This window comes from Diabrotica virgifera, chromosome 7 (assembly GCF_917563875.1).
Source record: "Diabrotica virgifera virgifera chromosome 7, PGI_DIABVI_V3a".
Lineage (NCBI taxonomy): Eukaryota > Metazoa > Arthropoda > Insecta > Coleoptera > Chrysomelidae > Diabrotica > Diabrotica virgifera.
The window spans coordinates 42,564,587-42,580,665 of record NC_065449.1 but is presented as its reverse complement, the minus strand read 5'-3'; the positions used below and the strand labels follow the sequence as shown (position 1 = coordinate 42,580,665).

Genomic DNA, 16,079 nt, shown 5'->3' with positions numbered 1-16,079 from the left:
ATACATTCTTCTTTTTCTCTCAATTAATTTAATTAAAAATTTTTTTTTGGACACCCTGTATAATTAATCATGTTAATGTTTATATTACTGAATAGGGAATTGAATAACATTTTAAATGAGCTAGCACTCAAATGACAATTTTTCTACTGTGGAACCACAGAGTAGAATAAGTTTTGTTTTTGGAAAATAAAACTCAAGTATTTTTAGATACAACATTTATGATAATCCCGTGCTATAATTAAAATAATAGATAATTCATGGGAAAATACAAATCAAATAATAGCAATATACAGGGTGTTTGGTAACGAATGGGCCATAGGTTAACCTTACATTCCTAAAGTTAAAATAGGTCGATTTATAGCCCAGTAAATGAACGGGAAATACGGCGATACCGTGTAATTTTCAGGGGCAACTCCGAATTGCATGAAAATTTGGTTTTAGGTTCTACTTACCCTCCACTTTAAAGTTGAAATTGTGCCGTTGGTTGCTTTTACGTGGGGGGTGACAGTCACTCTTTCTCGGGGGTGAAAAAACATACGTTCAAGATAAAACCGGAAATGGATAAATTTACTGATTCTAAGTAACTTTTGCTCTTTTATGTAAGTCAACACTTTTCGAGTTATTTGCGATTGAAAATGTTTATTTTCGACAAAAAAAACTACGTTTTCAGACGGTTTTTCGCAAATAACTCAAAAAGTAAATATTTGACCGAAAAAAATAATCTTAGCAAAAGTGTAGCTTATAAAAAACCTAAAAAAATGGTGTATCAGTAAAGTCTATCAATTGAGTAAAAACAAAGTTGTAGCTCATGAAAAATACATTCTTATTCGTCCAATTCCAAATCGAATATTTCAAGGTGAAATCACCGAAAATTTAAGCACTTTTCGGGAAAAACCCATTTAAACTTTTTTAAAGTGTTTATAAAAATCTTTATTTTAATTGTTTATAAAATTTTCTAGCAAAAAAATAACCAAGTTACGCTCAAAATAAAAGTTGGCCCTCTTTTTTTTTGGTAAAAAAAATGAAAATCTCCCTGTGTTTAGCTCCCCAAATGAAATTAATCGCTACCGCTTTAAAAACAATTTACTTAATTATCTATTTTTTATATGATCTGTCAGTCTCACCGGTTTAAAGTGCTTATTTTTGAAAGGCTTATAGTTGAAAAAACTAGAACGGGTCACTAATAACGAGTGTATGCAAATTTTGAACAGTCATATCTTAACCAATTTTTGTCTTGCGGAAAAATACAATGAAACTAGCATATTAATATTAGCAATACCTACATTTTTTTACTCTTTAAGATTTTTCTTATCACTAATACTTTTCAAAAAAGTCAACTTTTTTTCAGCCTAACTCGTTTATTTTTGGTGCTAGAAACTTTTACAAAAAACAAATATAAATATTTTTTTAGATAACTTAAGAATGTTATTAAGCTTTTCCCGAAAAGTGCTTAAATTTTCGGTGATTTTGCGTTGAATTATTCGATTTGGAATTAGACGAATAATAACGTATTTTTCATGAGCTACAACTTTGCTTGTACTCAATTTATATACTTAACTGATACACTATTTCTTTTGTTTTTTTATAAGCTACACTTTTGATAAGAATATTTTTTTTGATAAAATATTTACTTTTTGAGTTATTTGAGAAAAACCTTCTGAAAGCGTACTTTTTTTTGTCGAAAAATCAACATTTTCAATCGTGAATAACTCGAAAAGTATTGACTTACGTAAAAAACTTTATAGAACGAAAGTTGCTCATAATCTGTCAATTTATCCATTTCCGGGCTTATTTTAAACACAGATTTTTCACCCCACGAGAAGGGGTGACTATCGCCCCCCAAGTAAAAGCAACCAACGGCACAAATTCAACTTTGAAGTGGAGGGTACGTAAAACCTAAATCCAAATTTTCATGCAATTCGAAGTTGCCCCTGAAAATTACACTCCAAAACGGTCATTTATTGGGCTATTAAGCTAACTTACAGTTTACGAAAATTGATAATAACCGAAATATAGTGTGTCAAAGTTAAGATTTATTTTATTTATTCTTGAATATTTTCCGACAGTCATGGGATAACGACACGAAATTTGATCAACGGAGGTTTTTTTAACTTTGACACCTTATGTTTCGATTAATATAAATTTTAGTACTAAAGTAAGTTAGCTCATATCGACCTATTTTAAACTCATGAATCTAAGGTTAAGCTATGGCCCATTCGCTACCAAACACCCTATATTGTGTCCTACTAGTTGATCACTCTTCCTCAGGCATCAGGATCACCTATACATACCATCCTATCTTATCTGTAAAATAGTAGCCTTTGGTTGTAGTGGAGATTGGTTTGAATGTGTACCATCGTACAATATCTGTAAGATAGTAGCCTTTGGTTGTTTTGGAGGTTCGTTTGAATGTGTACCATGTGTGTACATTATCTGTAAAATGGTAGCGTTTGGTTGTAGTGGAGATTGGTTTGAATGTGGCATAAGTAGAGGCTGGTAGAAAACAACCTACACAACCAGTTACTTGAAAAGTATTCCAGTCTATTGGTAGTGGGGTTGCACTTACGCTGTTGGGTTGAGGAAAAGCACTCCACATGCCAAACAGCAACTAAAAGCAGATAAATATTAATATAAGATAAAATTTAACACAGAAACTAAACTATGTAGGTTATAAATATCATTCAAACTACATAATAACAGTACAGACACTGAATGGTTTTACCTCCAAATTCGTCGAGCCTTCATCGATTTTTATGAAAATTGATGAATAGTTAGAGGACATCTCAAGAAACAAAAGTGACATGGTGCGAACGTTAGCTTTTGCCCTGGGATGCATACCATTCCTTCTAGAATTTGGAACATATTTTTTAAGAATAACTCAAGAAATCGATAGAATGACTAATAGCCCAATAAAATAAAATAAAATCAAAATGTAATTCCGTACAGGTTGGAATAATTTTTTTATCAAAGTTTAGGTCCAAACAAAAGATATTTTCGAGAAGGTGTATGATTCATATGAGGGGATCATTGTTTAAATAATTAAAAATTGGTAATTTTTGCATAAAATTTACTTTTTTAACCGCTGCGGTAATTTGTGATTTATTAAGGTCTTTACATTTTTTTCTGCAAAGCTGAAGAAGCAATCTTTTATATAAGACTTAACTAAATTAAATTTGACCCTTAATTTATTTAAATAATTGTAAATCAAAATTGAAAAACAAATTTCCAAAAAAATATTATTTACATTATAAATAAACACTATAAAACATTTTGTTTTGCAGAGAAAGTTGCGCTATAGTACTAGTATAAACCGAAAAAAAGTTGGTTAATAAATACTAAGTAGTTTATGAGATACTTAATTTGTTTATAAAAAATTGCCATTTTTCAATTGCAAAAACGCGGTTGTTGCCGATAAAGTATACAAGTTTTTAAGGTCTCATTTTTTTGCTTTTAATATTTTCTACAGATGTATTGACAAATCAAAATTTCAGTTGAACACCGCTTCAAAATGGTGTTTGAAAATTGGTGTAGTTTGTTTAAAACTTCTTTTTAATAACATCGCCATGAAATAAAATTTTGAAATTATTTTTCGATGTTCGTGTTCCTGGTAGTTTTTGACATACTTGCAAAAGAAAAAAAAATTCTAGATCTATTTTTTGCAGAAATAGCTTTTTTAGCTTTAAAATTTTTTTATTTTAATTATCTACTATACCGGGTTTCCACTTATATTTTTCCCCCATTTTAACTGCCTATAACTTCTAAACGGTTCAAGATGGAAATATGCGGTTTTCGCTGAAATGTTTTACTTTAGTAAAAGTTTTGTCTGAATGGATTGAATTTTTTATATCTCTTTTAATACGAAAAGAAAAATGGCGGATTTTTGAAAAAAAACGTTGTTGACTTTTTTTTAACCCGGGAGTAGTCGCGCTCACTTCTGTAACGTCGATAGTCGCGTGTGAGATTCTATCTCAAAATACGAATTTAAAACAAATTTTTATTTTTTACTATTTTTATCTACTTTTTATATCGAAAATATATATTTCTAACAATTTTATTAAAAAAACCTGTGTTAACAGCCACCTGCCAACATCGGCCACCTGTCCTAACGGCCAGTTTAAAAATTTCCCAAACCAATTATATGTAGACTACAAAAACTGGCAATACCGTCCACGTTTCTATATCGGCCAATAGTTCTTTCATTTTTAGTGGCCGTTACTGACAAATTTTACTGTACTGTAAAACCTGTGTTAACGGCCATCTGCCAACATCGGCCACCTGTCCTAACGGCCAGTTTAAAAATTTTACAATGAACAAATCCTGCGCTAACAATGAAGTAAGAACGCACATACAAACGATCTGGACCGTGCGTCAGTGCGAGTGCGAGGTCCGTCGTTTGACGAATGCGCATCATGATCGTCACGCGTTTTCACACTTTCAGCTATATTTGGTGAACTGTACAGATTTAATTTTAGAAAATTCTTTAAATAAGTTTTTTTTTGTAAAATTTTCTGAGTTTTTCAATGGTCAAGTCAGTTTTCTTCTAAAATTTATATTCGCAGTTATTTAAAAAAAAATCGTCTAATTTCGTAGTTCATTTGTTTAATAAAAATCAAGCACCCACTTCTCGAGTAGAACTTTTTGCTATGTTGTTTATTAAACATTTCTTAATGAAATTACAAAAAGTGTTGGATTTTTTCCGAAGTGAAGATCTATATGCACTCCCCTAAAAGCTGCGTAAAAAAGTTACAGAACAATGCTTGCGAAGCAACAAGGAAAATGGCCCAAAATTGTTGTGAGTGGCAAAATTATATTTTGGAAACTATAAATCATGCAGACTTACACCAAACTTCATTTTAAAGAGGAAGGGCGGAAGTTTTTTTTCTGTGAAGCAATGCCTCTACCTATATCCCCGTGGAAAAAAGTTACAGGGCAAGAAACAAAAATGCTACCTTTCGTGTTTTTTTCTTGCTTTTCTTTTGAATATATTTTTGTAAAAAAAATATTTTTGACTTGAAAATGTGATATTTCGATAGTAAATTTAACCTGGAAAATTTTTCCTGTAGGCGTGTTTGTACCAAACTTGCATACTTACTTACTTATTCCTCTTCACTCCATACGGAGTATAGGGCGTCAACTGTATGCCTCCATTCTGTCCTATCCTTTGCACTAATCTTTATTTCTGCCAAGGTTTTCCCAATAGCACTTATTTCTTTGTCCACACTTCTTTTCCACGTTTCTACGGGTCTACCTGGTCTTCTCTTGCCATGTGGTGTGTATTCTAGGGCTTGCCTCGCTATGTCTGTATCAGGTCTTCTTAGTGTGTGCCCCATCCAACTCCATTTCCTTTTGTATATTGTCTTAGATATAGGTACCTGGTTAGTTCTTGTCCATAATTCTTGGTTTGATATGCGGTTTGGCCAGTAAATGTTAAGAATCTTCCTTAGGCATTTATTTATAAACACTTGCATCTGTCATTGCATAAACACTTGTATAATAACATAGTCTTCACGTTGCTGTTGAATAATCTTATCTTGGTTTTACTTGTCATCTCACGTGAAGACCACATTTTCCTTAGTATATTGAATGTCCGTTCCTATTCTCCGTTTTACGTCCTCCTCCGTCCCTCCTTTGTTGTTCAAAATACTGCCCAAGTAGTTAAATTTCTCTACCGTTTCTAATTCCGTGCCTCCCAGAGATATTCCCATTTCTCTTGGTGTATTTATTTTCATTATCTTAGTTTTTCTGACGTTTATGTTAAGTCCGACCTTCTTCCCTGCCTCTGCTACTTTTTCAGTTTTGCGTTGCATGTGTTGTCTTTTTTCTGTTAAAAGGCATATGTCATCTGCAAATTCCAAGTCCTCAAGTTGGTTAAAAACATTTCATCTTATTCCAGTCTTATTACTAGTAGCCTTAGACATGATCCAGTCGATTACTATCAGGAATAAGGATGGAGAGAGCACACAGCCTTGCCTTACTCCTGTACAAATATCTATTTGTTCTGCTAACTTGCCTTCATGGACTATGCGTGCTGTGCACCCTTCGTAGAACAGTTTTATAATTCTGATATACTTGGGAGGCATTCCGTATTTCTCTAGCAATTTCCATAAGGCTTTGCGATCTACACGATCAAACGCTTTCTCGAAGTCTATAAAGTTCACATATAGCTTATTCTGCCACTCTAATGATTGCTCTATAATCGTTCTCATCGTACAAATATGGTCAATGCAGGATCTTGGTGCCCGGAATCCAGCTTGGTTTTCTCTTATAACTTTATCAAATTCCTTCTGCATTCTTTCAAGCATGATTCGGGTCACTATTTTGCTTGTTGTGCATAGCAAGGTGATCGGCCTCCAATTTTCACATTTGGATATGTCGCCCTTCTTAGGAATTTTTACAATTAAGCCTTGCGTCCATTCTCTGGGTAGCTCTTCGGTTCTCCAAATTTTATTTAAAAGTGTGTACAGTATATCGGTGGACGTTTCGATGTCTGCTTTGATTAACTCAGCAGGGATATTGTCTATTCCGGCAGCTTTTCCTCTTTTTAATTGTTTAATTGCATCTTTTATCTCTTCATGGGTGAATTCATCGGTGCTCATGTTCATTGGTTGTCTGTTAGGTTCCTCTTCTATTTCGTTTATTATCTTCTGTTCTTCATACATTTCTTTGAAATATTCCGTCCATCTAGTAAGAATTTGTTGTTCTGTTTTTAGTACGACACCATCTTTATCTTTTATTTTAGTGGTACTATTTCGGCTTGTTCTTGTCAAGGTTCTTGTGACGTCATACAATTTTTTTAGATCGTTTTCTCTTGCCGCATTTTCAGCTTCATTAATGAGTCCGTTGTGGTATGATCTCTTGTCATTTCTTGCGCTTCTTTTGACTTCTTTATTTTTTTCCCAGTATTTCTGTTCTAATCGTTGCTTCTCATCGTCGTCTTTCATTCCTAGTAGCTTGACTTTAATTCATTTACGTTCTTGTATCTTGTCCCATGTTGTTTTTGCCATCCAGGGTTTGTTACTGTTTTTCTTGTAGCCAACTGTTTCCACTGCCGTTTTCTTTATCGTCTCTTTATACTTGTTCCAGAGTTCCTCAACAGTGGTTTCTTCTATGTCGCCGACTGTTCTCCAATTATTCTGCATTCGCTCTCTGAATTCATTCTGTACGTCATTTCCATCTCTGATCCAGTGAATATTGTATTTTTCTCTATTCGGCGTTCTCTTTGCTGCTGCTCGCAGCTTAACTGTAAATTTCGCTCTCACTAATACATGATCGGACCCTACATCTGCCCCTCTCATAGATGTTACATCCAGTAGTGATTTCCTCCATCGTCTATTTATTGTAATGTGGTCTATTTGGTTTTGTACTTCACCTCCTGGGGAAATCCACGTTATCTTGTGTATGCGCTTGTGTGGAAAGATACTTCCGCCAATCATTAAGTTGTTTTGGGCACAGAAGTCAGTAAATATTTCACCATTTTCATTTATTTCTCCTAAATCTTTCCTACCCATTACAAACTCTTTTCCCTCATTTTCTCCACCTATTTTGGCGTTTATATCCCCCATCATTATTAAGAGATGACTTTTATTATTTGCCTCCATTCTATCATATACAGCTTGCAGTTGCTCGTAAAATTCTTCTTTCACTACCAGTTCTTTGTCGTTGGTGGGAGCATAAACATTTATTATTGAGAGGTTGCGAAATCTTGTTTTAAACCTTGCTACTATAATCCTATCTATCACACCCTCCTAATATATCAATGCTTGTGCTGCGTTTTTTCCCAGCATTATGGCCACTCCGCCCTCATGTTTGGCAGTTTTCTGTGTATGTCCCGAGAATAAGATTGTTTTTCCATTTTGTAGTCTCGTTTTTCCACATCCTTTCCACCTTACCTCGCTTATTCCTAGGATTTCTATTTTGTTTTTGTCCATCTCAGCAGCTACCTGATTAGTTTTGCCGATCTCATACATAGTTCTTACATTCCAGCAGCCCATATATACAGGGTGTTTCATTAGTAATTGTCCATATAGTAACTGGAGAAACCCTAGCACAAAATACGAAGATTTAACCTAAAACACTTAAATAAAATGTGGTTCCTTACTGAGTTACAGGGTGTTTTATCCAAAAATTTAAAAATTATTTTTGCTCAGCATTTTAAAACTATTCGACGTATCCTTTTCATACTTGGCAGAAAGTGCAACTACTAGATACCCTACTAAATTATGATAAAAAAACGTTTCTAGCTACTACCAGAGGCGTACGACAGGGGATGGTGGATGGTTGACCCTTCTCAAATTCTACGCCACTGAAGGAATTACTATTTTAGTGCCATATTTAGATTCTACAATACTTTCTACGTAAATAATATACTCTTAATTGGTAACGATAAAATGATTAGTTTTCGAGATATTTGAAATTAAAAATGAAGCGACGCAATACACAGATCAAAATAACCGTGTCGTTTCATTTTTAACTTCAAATATCTCGAAAAATAATGACTTTATCGTTACGAATAAAGAGTATATTATTTTCATAGAAAGTATTGGAGAATCCAAAAATTGAACTAAAATAGCAATTTCGCCAGTGGCGTAGAATTTGGAAAGGGTCAACCATCCACTTTCCCCCGTCGTACGCCTCTGGTAATAGCCATAAACGTTTGTTTAAAATAATTTAGTAGCTTGTATAGTACCTATACTTCCTTTCAAGTATGAAAAGGATACGTCGAATAGTTTTGAAATGCTGAGCAAAAATACTTTTAAAATTTTTAGATAAAACACCCTGTAATTTAGTAAGGAACCACATTTTATTTAGGTGTTTTAGGGTAAATCTTCGTATTTTGTGCTAAGGTTTCTCCAGTTAATATATGGAAAATTATTAATGAAACACCCTGTATGACCTTTCTCGTATCCATTTCCATAGCACTTGTTTGTCGTCATCGTTTTATTCAGTCAAGTTCCGAGGCATCTTGACGATTGCATAACAAAATATTTTTTACGTGGTTGGGTTGTTAGCCCAACGCACAACCCTCCTCCTTTCTCATCCTGGACTTGGGACCAGGCATTGGCGGAGTTCAAACGTGCATAGAACTCACCCTAATTCGCCCTGTGCCTAGGGACTAATTCACCCCTTTCTCAAAAATGCACAACTTTAAATGGTAGCAGTCCGCGGTTTTTTTATACTTAGAGGTCCATTGACTATATGAAACAATAAAAATCCGTTAACGTTGTAGTTTCTTTCTAAAATACATAAGCAATAGCCTATAATGGAAAAAGAGCAAGATATGAAAACAAAATAGAAAATATAATTAAACAATATAATAAAGTAAATAAAAATCAGATCATAAATATCGTAGATAAGTGGAGGATTTTAAAGAAAGCAGTTATAATAGCAGCAAAAGAACTAGTGGAGGAAAGTAAAGAACCTAGCCAAAAAAGATTGTATGACAAAGACTGTCGGAGGCTAACAAAAAACCAAGCTATGCTTAAAATGCTGAACCAAAGTACCAAAAGTACGGAATAAACCAAAGAATATATTGCAAGAAAGCAGAAATTAGAAAAACATCTAGGATTAGAAAAAACAAGGACATGAACAAAATAGTGATATAGATCTATTCTATAAGGATATCCCATCCAAGAACAAAATTATCCAAGGACAAAAAAGAACTATTGAATAAACCAAATGAACATTACGAAATAGAAGAGCTAAGATTAAAAGCGGACCAATATGCACCAACAGAAGCAGAAATAAAAGACGTAATAAAATCATGAACAATAACAAGACCCCACAATGTGATACGAAAACCAAAGAAATGTTAAAATATGAAGAACACATCGGAACAGACCAGAGAGGTAGGTACAAGACCAAGAAAGAGATGGATATATATGATACTATAACCAGTATTGAAAAGAACTGGGAATACAAGAATGGGAAAAACAAGCAACTGAAAGAAAAACATGATCCACTATTATAGTAGTCGGAGATATAGAAGCGGATTTTGTGCGTGATGTGATAAGTAATATGTAAACACTATACGGGGACATGTTGAATTAGTTGTGTACATGACTTTCACCAACAGCCGAAAACCAGAGTGGGGGCCGAGGGTAGTTATAAGGGGTCAAAGTCACGCTCATGATAGAGATAGTGCACCAAAATTTGGGATTAAGTAGGTCATGACGTAACTAAGTAAAATCTCTAGGGGCGGAACGCTGCGTGGCCGACAAAGGGGTGGGGGTAGGGATGAATATAAAAAATATAAAGAGTTTTTTGGCAACGTTCGTGATTGAGATAGTGGACCAAAATTTGGGAATAAGTAGACCATGACATTACTAAGTAAAATCCCCAGAGCCGGAAACCAGCGTGGGGGACCAGGGTAGTTATAAGGGGTCAAATTCGCCGTTTTTATTATTTTTTTTTGTGACGCTCATGATCGAGATAGTGCACCAAAATTTAGGAATAAGTAGGTCATGACGTAACTAAGTAAAATCTCCAGGGGTGGCACGCTGCGTTGCCGACAAAGGGATGGGGCGGGGGTGAATACAAAAAATATATGGGTTTTTTGCGATGTTCGTGATTGAGAGAGTGCTCCAAAATTTGGGAATATATAGACCATAACATAAATAAGCAAAATCCTCAGATCCGGAAACCCGAGGTGGGGGACGGGGGTAGTTATAAGGGGTCAAATTCTCCGTTTTTATTATTTTTTTTGTGACGCTCATGATCGAGATAGTGCACCAAAATTTGGAAATAAATAGGTCATGAGGTAAATAAGTTTAATCTCCAGGGGTGGAACGCTGCGTGGCCGATAAAGGGGTGGGGGTAGGTGTGAATATAAAAAATATAAGGGGTTTTTTGCGACGTTCTAGATTGAAATAGTGCACCAAAATTTGGGAATAAGTAGACCATAACTTAGCTAAGTAAAATCCCCAGAGCCGGAAACCAGAGTTGGGGATGAGGGTAGTTTTAAGGGGTCAAAATTGCAGTGTGTATTATTTTTTGTGACCTGGCAGAACATTTGTCCCCACGCAGCGTTCCGCCCCTGGAGATTTTACTTAGTAATGTCATGATCTACTTATTCCCAAATTTTGGTGCACTATCTCGATCACGAACGGCAAAAAACCACCATATATTTTTATACTCACCCCTGCCTACCACTCCTTTGTACCCCAAGCAGCGTTCCGCCCCTGGAGATTTTACTTAGTTACGTCATGACCTACTTACTCCCAAATTTTGGTGCACTATCTCCAGCATGAGCGCCACAAAAAAATTATAAAAGCCGCGAATATTACCCCTTATAACTACCCTCGTCTGCTACTCTGGTTTCCGCCTCTGGGGATATTACTTAGTTATGTCATGGTCTACTTATTCCCAAATTTTGGTGCACTATCTCAATCACGAACGTCGCAAAAAACCCCTTACATTATTTTATGTTCACCCCTGCCCCACCCCTTTGTCGGCCCGCAGTGTTCCACTCCTGGAGATTTTTACTTAATTACATCATCACCTATTTATTACCAAATTTTGATGCACTCATGATCTCGATCATGAGCGTCACAAAAAAAAAATAAAAAAAATGGGATTTTGACCCCTTATAACTACCTTCCTCCCCCACTCTGGTTTCCGGCTCTGGGGATTTTATTTACTTATGTCATGGTCTACTTATACCCAAATTTTGGTGCACTATCTCAATCACGAACGTCGCAAAAAGCCCCTTATATTTTTAATTCACCCCTACCCCCACCCCTTTATCGGCCACGCAGTGTTGCGCCCCTAGAGATTTTACTTAGGTATGTCATGACCTAGATATTCCCAAATTTTGGTGCATTATTTCGATCATGACCTTCATAAAAAAAATAAAAAAAAAATGAATGTGTGTGTACTTTGTACGCACGTAAGAAGTTATACTTCTATTATATGATTTAAACGAAATTAATATACTTTTTATTTATATTTTGTTTAAATATTAAACTAATTTATACTTACTACTTCTCAAACATTTTTATTAGAACAGTGCCAAAAATTAAAATAATAAAAGAATAAAACACACGCAAACACATTAAACAAGCCACAAATGATGTCTGAACATTAATTGTCGAAAATTTTTTTAACTAAATACGTATTTTCTGAAAATACAATTATATAATAAATATACTTGCAATCATAAAATGTATTAAAAAAAAACAAAAAAGAAAGTTTCTATTGGGACTCGAACCAGCGCTGATAAGAGCGGTTGGTATTGGAATTCATTCGCCTTCTCCGCTTAGCCACGGACACTATGTGTCATTATTTACGAAGATCGACTAACTAAACGGATTAAACTTGTGATATTTTGATATTTTGAAAATTGATCAAATTATTTTAATTTTGAATTGAAATGATTTAGAATTGAAAAAATACAACAAAACATAGAGTAAAAAACAATATATTAGGTGAATATTGATAGAAATTTTGATGGTAATCAAATTATATAAATAAAAGTATGACATACTATGTATTTTGGCAGATCAAATAGGTAGGTTTATACTCATGATACATTAACAATTATTACGTACCTGTTGCTTTTAAAAACTATTTAAAAGTCACTACAATATTATAAACTTTTTTGTTTCTGTCCTCACAACAATAAAACTAATATATTATACATTTGTTTACCTTTACCTTTACCTCCAAACCACAGCTGTCATATCGGATAATTTTTGACATGTCATTTGAACATCCAATCAGAACAAAGTTATAATGCGCATGCGCCGGGCTGATACGTTTTAACATATAAAAAAATCACCCTCTATCGCCGGTAAAGAAGTATAACTTCAAAAATCCGCGACTTTGACCCATTATAACTACCCTCGGCCCCCACTCTGGTTTCCTGCCGTTGGTGAAAGTCATGTACACAACTAATTCAACATATCCACGTATAGTTTTTCCATATTACTTATCACGCACAAAATCCGCTCCCAGCTCTTAGACTATAGTCAAGAGGACAAAATATACGTGACACTGAAATGATCTCAAAAAAGGCAAACTAGGAAGTAACAATTTTAAATATAACGTTTAAAGTTTTGAATAGTTATACGTGTGGCTTGGCTCCAGAACATGTAAAACTTTAGACTTAGAGCCTAGAAACCTCAACGGGCGACCATGGCCCTCCATGGGCGGTCAGTGGTCACAGATGATGATGATTATGTAAACATATAAAACAAAATTAATGAAAATAATTTAATGTATGGCTTACCAGAATTGAGATAAAACTGAACACCTGCATCTTCTTTTATGAATTTATTAAATGATTGACCTTTAAAACCATCTAATGGTCGTTCAGTTTTTGGTCTTCTTTTATAGCTAGACCAATATAGATAATAAACAGATTAATCCCAATAAAGATATAAACTTCACCAAAGTATATTTATGCGGTGCTATTATTTCCTATTTGGATTTATTAGTTTTGATTAATTTAATTAAAAAATTATGAGTGTTTGGGTTGTAAATAAAAACAATGAACAAGCAAAAATTAGTGAAACAACTTATTTTTGCTTGTTCATTGTTTTTATTTAAAAAAATCTTAACGTGGTTAAACACCCACGTTGAGATTTTTTATGCTTCAATTTTCAATCAACTATAATATTATCTATATTTAATATTATATTAAATAGAAGAAAGAAGAAATTTTCTTCTTTCTTATTTTTCATAGAACCTGCATAAAATATGCAGTCCACCAGTATTCATCATCATTATCAGTAGCTCGACAACCTTTTTGGGTCCTGGCTTGTTCTAGGATTTTCCGCCATTCTGTTCTGTTCCTTGCTTTGTTCTTCCAGTGGGTAATCTCAAGTGTTTTCAGATTTTGTTCCACTTGTTCCATGTATCTACGTTTGGGTCTTCCCTTTGACCTTCTCCCTACTGGTGTTTGCTTTATTATATGTTTTGGTGTTTCGATCTCCAACATTCGTTCAACATGGTCCATCCAGCGCAGACGTCCGATCTTTATGGATGTTATGACGTATAAGTTTGCTGCGTATAGTTCAAAATTATATCTTCTGCGCCATACGTCATTTTCTTTCACCCCCTTGTATATGTGTCTAAGGATTTTTCGTTCAAACGTACCTAATAAGTTCTCATCGCTTTTCGACAGTGTCCGTGTCTCTGATCCATATATAAGGACCGGTTTTATCAGGGTTTTGTATATTTTGCATTTTGGTTTTTCTCGTGATGTTGTTAGATCTTAGATGTTTAATGAGTCCATTATATGTTTTATTAGCAATATGTATTCTTCTCTTAACTTCTTCGATGACATTTTTATATGCGGTAATTAGTGAACCTAGATATGTAAAAATTTTTACGCTTTCGATGTTATAGTCTCCTATTGTGAGATTCTGTAGGTTTCTTTGGCCTGCCAATTTGCTGGCCTCCATGTGTTTGGTTTTTATTTCGTTAATTTAGGCCACTGTTTTGTGCCGCTCTTTCTATAACATTAAAAATGCTTCTATCATTTCTCTTTTGCTTATAGCTATGACATCAAGTGAAAAAAGTGAAACAAGCATCCATCGTAAAAGACAAAAAAGGTAAAATAATTACAGATTTAAATGAAAAACTGGCAAGATGGACAGAATACATTGAAGAACTTTTTGCAGACGAAAGACCAGAAATAGCAGTGGCAGAACCAGTAGACGGCACAACAGGGCCTCAAATCCTAAAAAGCGAGATAGAATATGCTACAAGGAACAGTAAAGGGGGTAAAGCTTCAGGACCAGATGGAATTCCTGTAGAATTGTTGAAACTTATAGACGACGACACACTTGAAATAATAGTGAACTTCTTTAACACAATTTATAGAACAGGCATCATACCAAAGAAATGGCTCTCCTCTACTTTGGTCACAATACCGAAGACGAATAACGCCAGAGAGTGTTCAGACCACAGAACTATAGCATTGATGAGCCACACACTAAAAGTATTTTTAAAAATAACTCACAAAAGAATATTTAATAAACTAGAAGAGGATATAAGCGCCACACAGTTTGGATTCAGAAGTGGACTGGGAACACGGGAAGCTTTGTTTGGTCTGAGTGTGTTAATGCAAAGATGTTTGGATGTAAACCAAGACCTCTACGTAGGTTTCATAGATTTTGAGAAGGCCTTCGATAAAGTCAGGCACCAAAAGCTGTATGAAATCCTAAGAAGCAAAAACATCGACAGTCGCGACATTAATATTATATCCAGGTTGTATTGGGGACAAACAGCAAAAATCAAGGTTGATAATGAGTTAACCGAAGAAAATGAGATTCGTCGAGGTGTGCGTCATGGTTATGTGCTTTCTCCACTACTATTCAATATATATAGCGAAACAATATGTCAGGAAGCACTCCTAGAGCAAAATATTGGTATGAACATTAACGGAGAGTTAATTAACAATATACGATACGCTGATGACACTCTAATAGTAACAGATAACCTAGCATATTTACAGTATTTGATGGAAAACATAAACACCCATACCAATAAATATGGTCTAAAACTGAACATTAAAAAGACTAAATTCATGATTGTAACGAAGAAACTATACACCAATGTGAATTTAACCATAAATAATCAGCCAGTTGAAAGAGTTATGTCCTACAAATATTTAGGGGTTTGTTTCACTGATACTAATGACCAGACAAGAGAAATCAAGAGGCGAATAGAGATATCGAGACAATCGTTTGTCAAAATGAAAAAGTTCCTATGCAGCCGGGACATAAATATAAACTTAAGAACAAGAATGTTAAGGTGCTATGTTTTCTGCGTTCTGCTGTACGGCATGGAAGCTTGGACGCTGAAAAAGATGAACATCAAAAACATTGAGGCATTCGAGATGTGCTGTTAAATATCATGGACAGAAAGAGTAACAAATCAAGATGTTGTGCTGAAGATGGGGAAGGAATGCGAAGTCATAAAAATCATACAAACGAAAAAACTGGAATATCTAGGCCACATAATTAGAGGAGAAAAGTATTGTCTGCTAAGACTCATCATCCAAGGAAAAATCTCGGGAAAGAGAAATGTGGGACGTAGGAGGATTTCCTGGTTGCGAAATTTAAGGGAGTGGTATG

General features: G+C 34.6%; 1 protein-coding gene across 1 annotated transcript; it reads right to left on the bottom strand.

Moving 5' to 3' along the window:
* Positions 1–200: 200 nt before the first annotated feature.
* Positions 201–13,392, bottom strand: LOC126888452 (uncharacterized). The gene is made up of 2 exons (XM_050656765.1): positions 13,226–13,392; positions 201–2,608 (listed from the first exon to the last, which is right to left on the bottom strand). Exons 1-2 carry the CDS (start codon positions 13,253–13,255, stop codon positions 2,282–2,284), a joined length of 357 nt encoding a protein of 118 aa, XP_050512722.1. The 5' UTR covers positions 13,256–13,392; the 3' UTR covers positions 201–2,281.
* Between the last annotated feature and the right edge of the window lie 2,687 nt (positions 13,393–16,079).

Coding starts and splice junctions, on each gene's coding strand:
- LOC126888452 (XM_050656765.1), bottom strand. CDS start 13,255: ATGCAGGTGTTCAGTTTTATCTCAATTCTG. Junction 2,609..13,225: donor TCAGTTTTATCTCAATTCTG/GTAAGCCATACA, acceptor ATCTGCTTTTAG/TTGCTGTTTGGCATGTGGAG.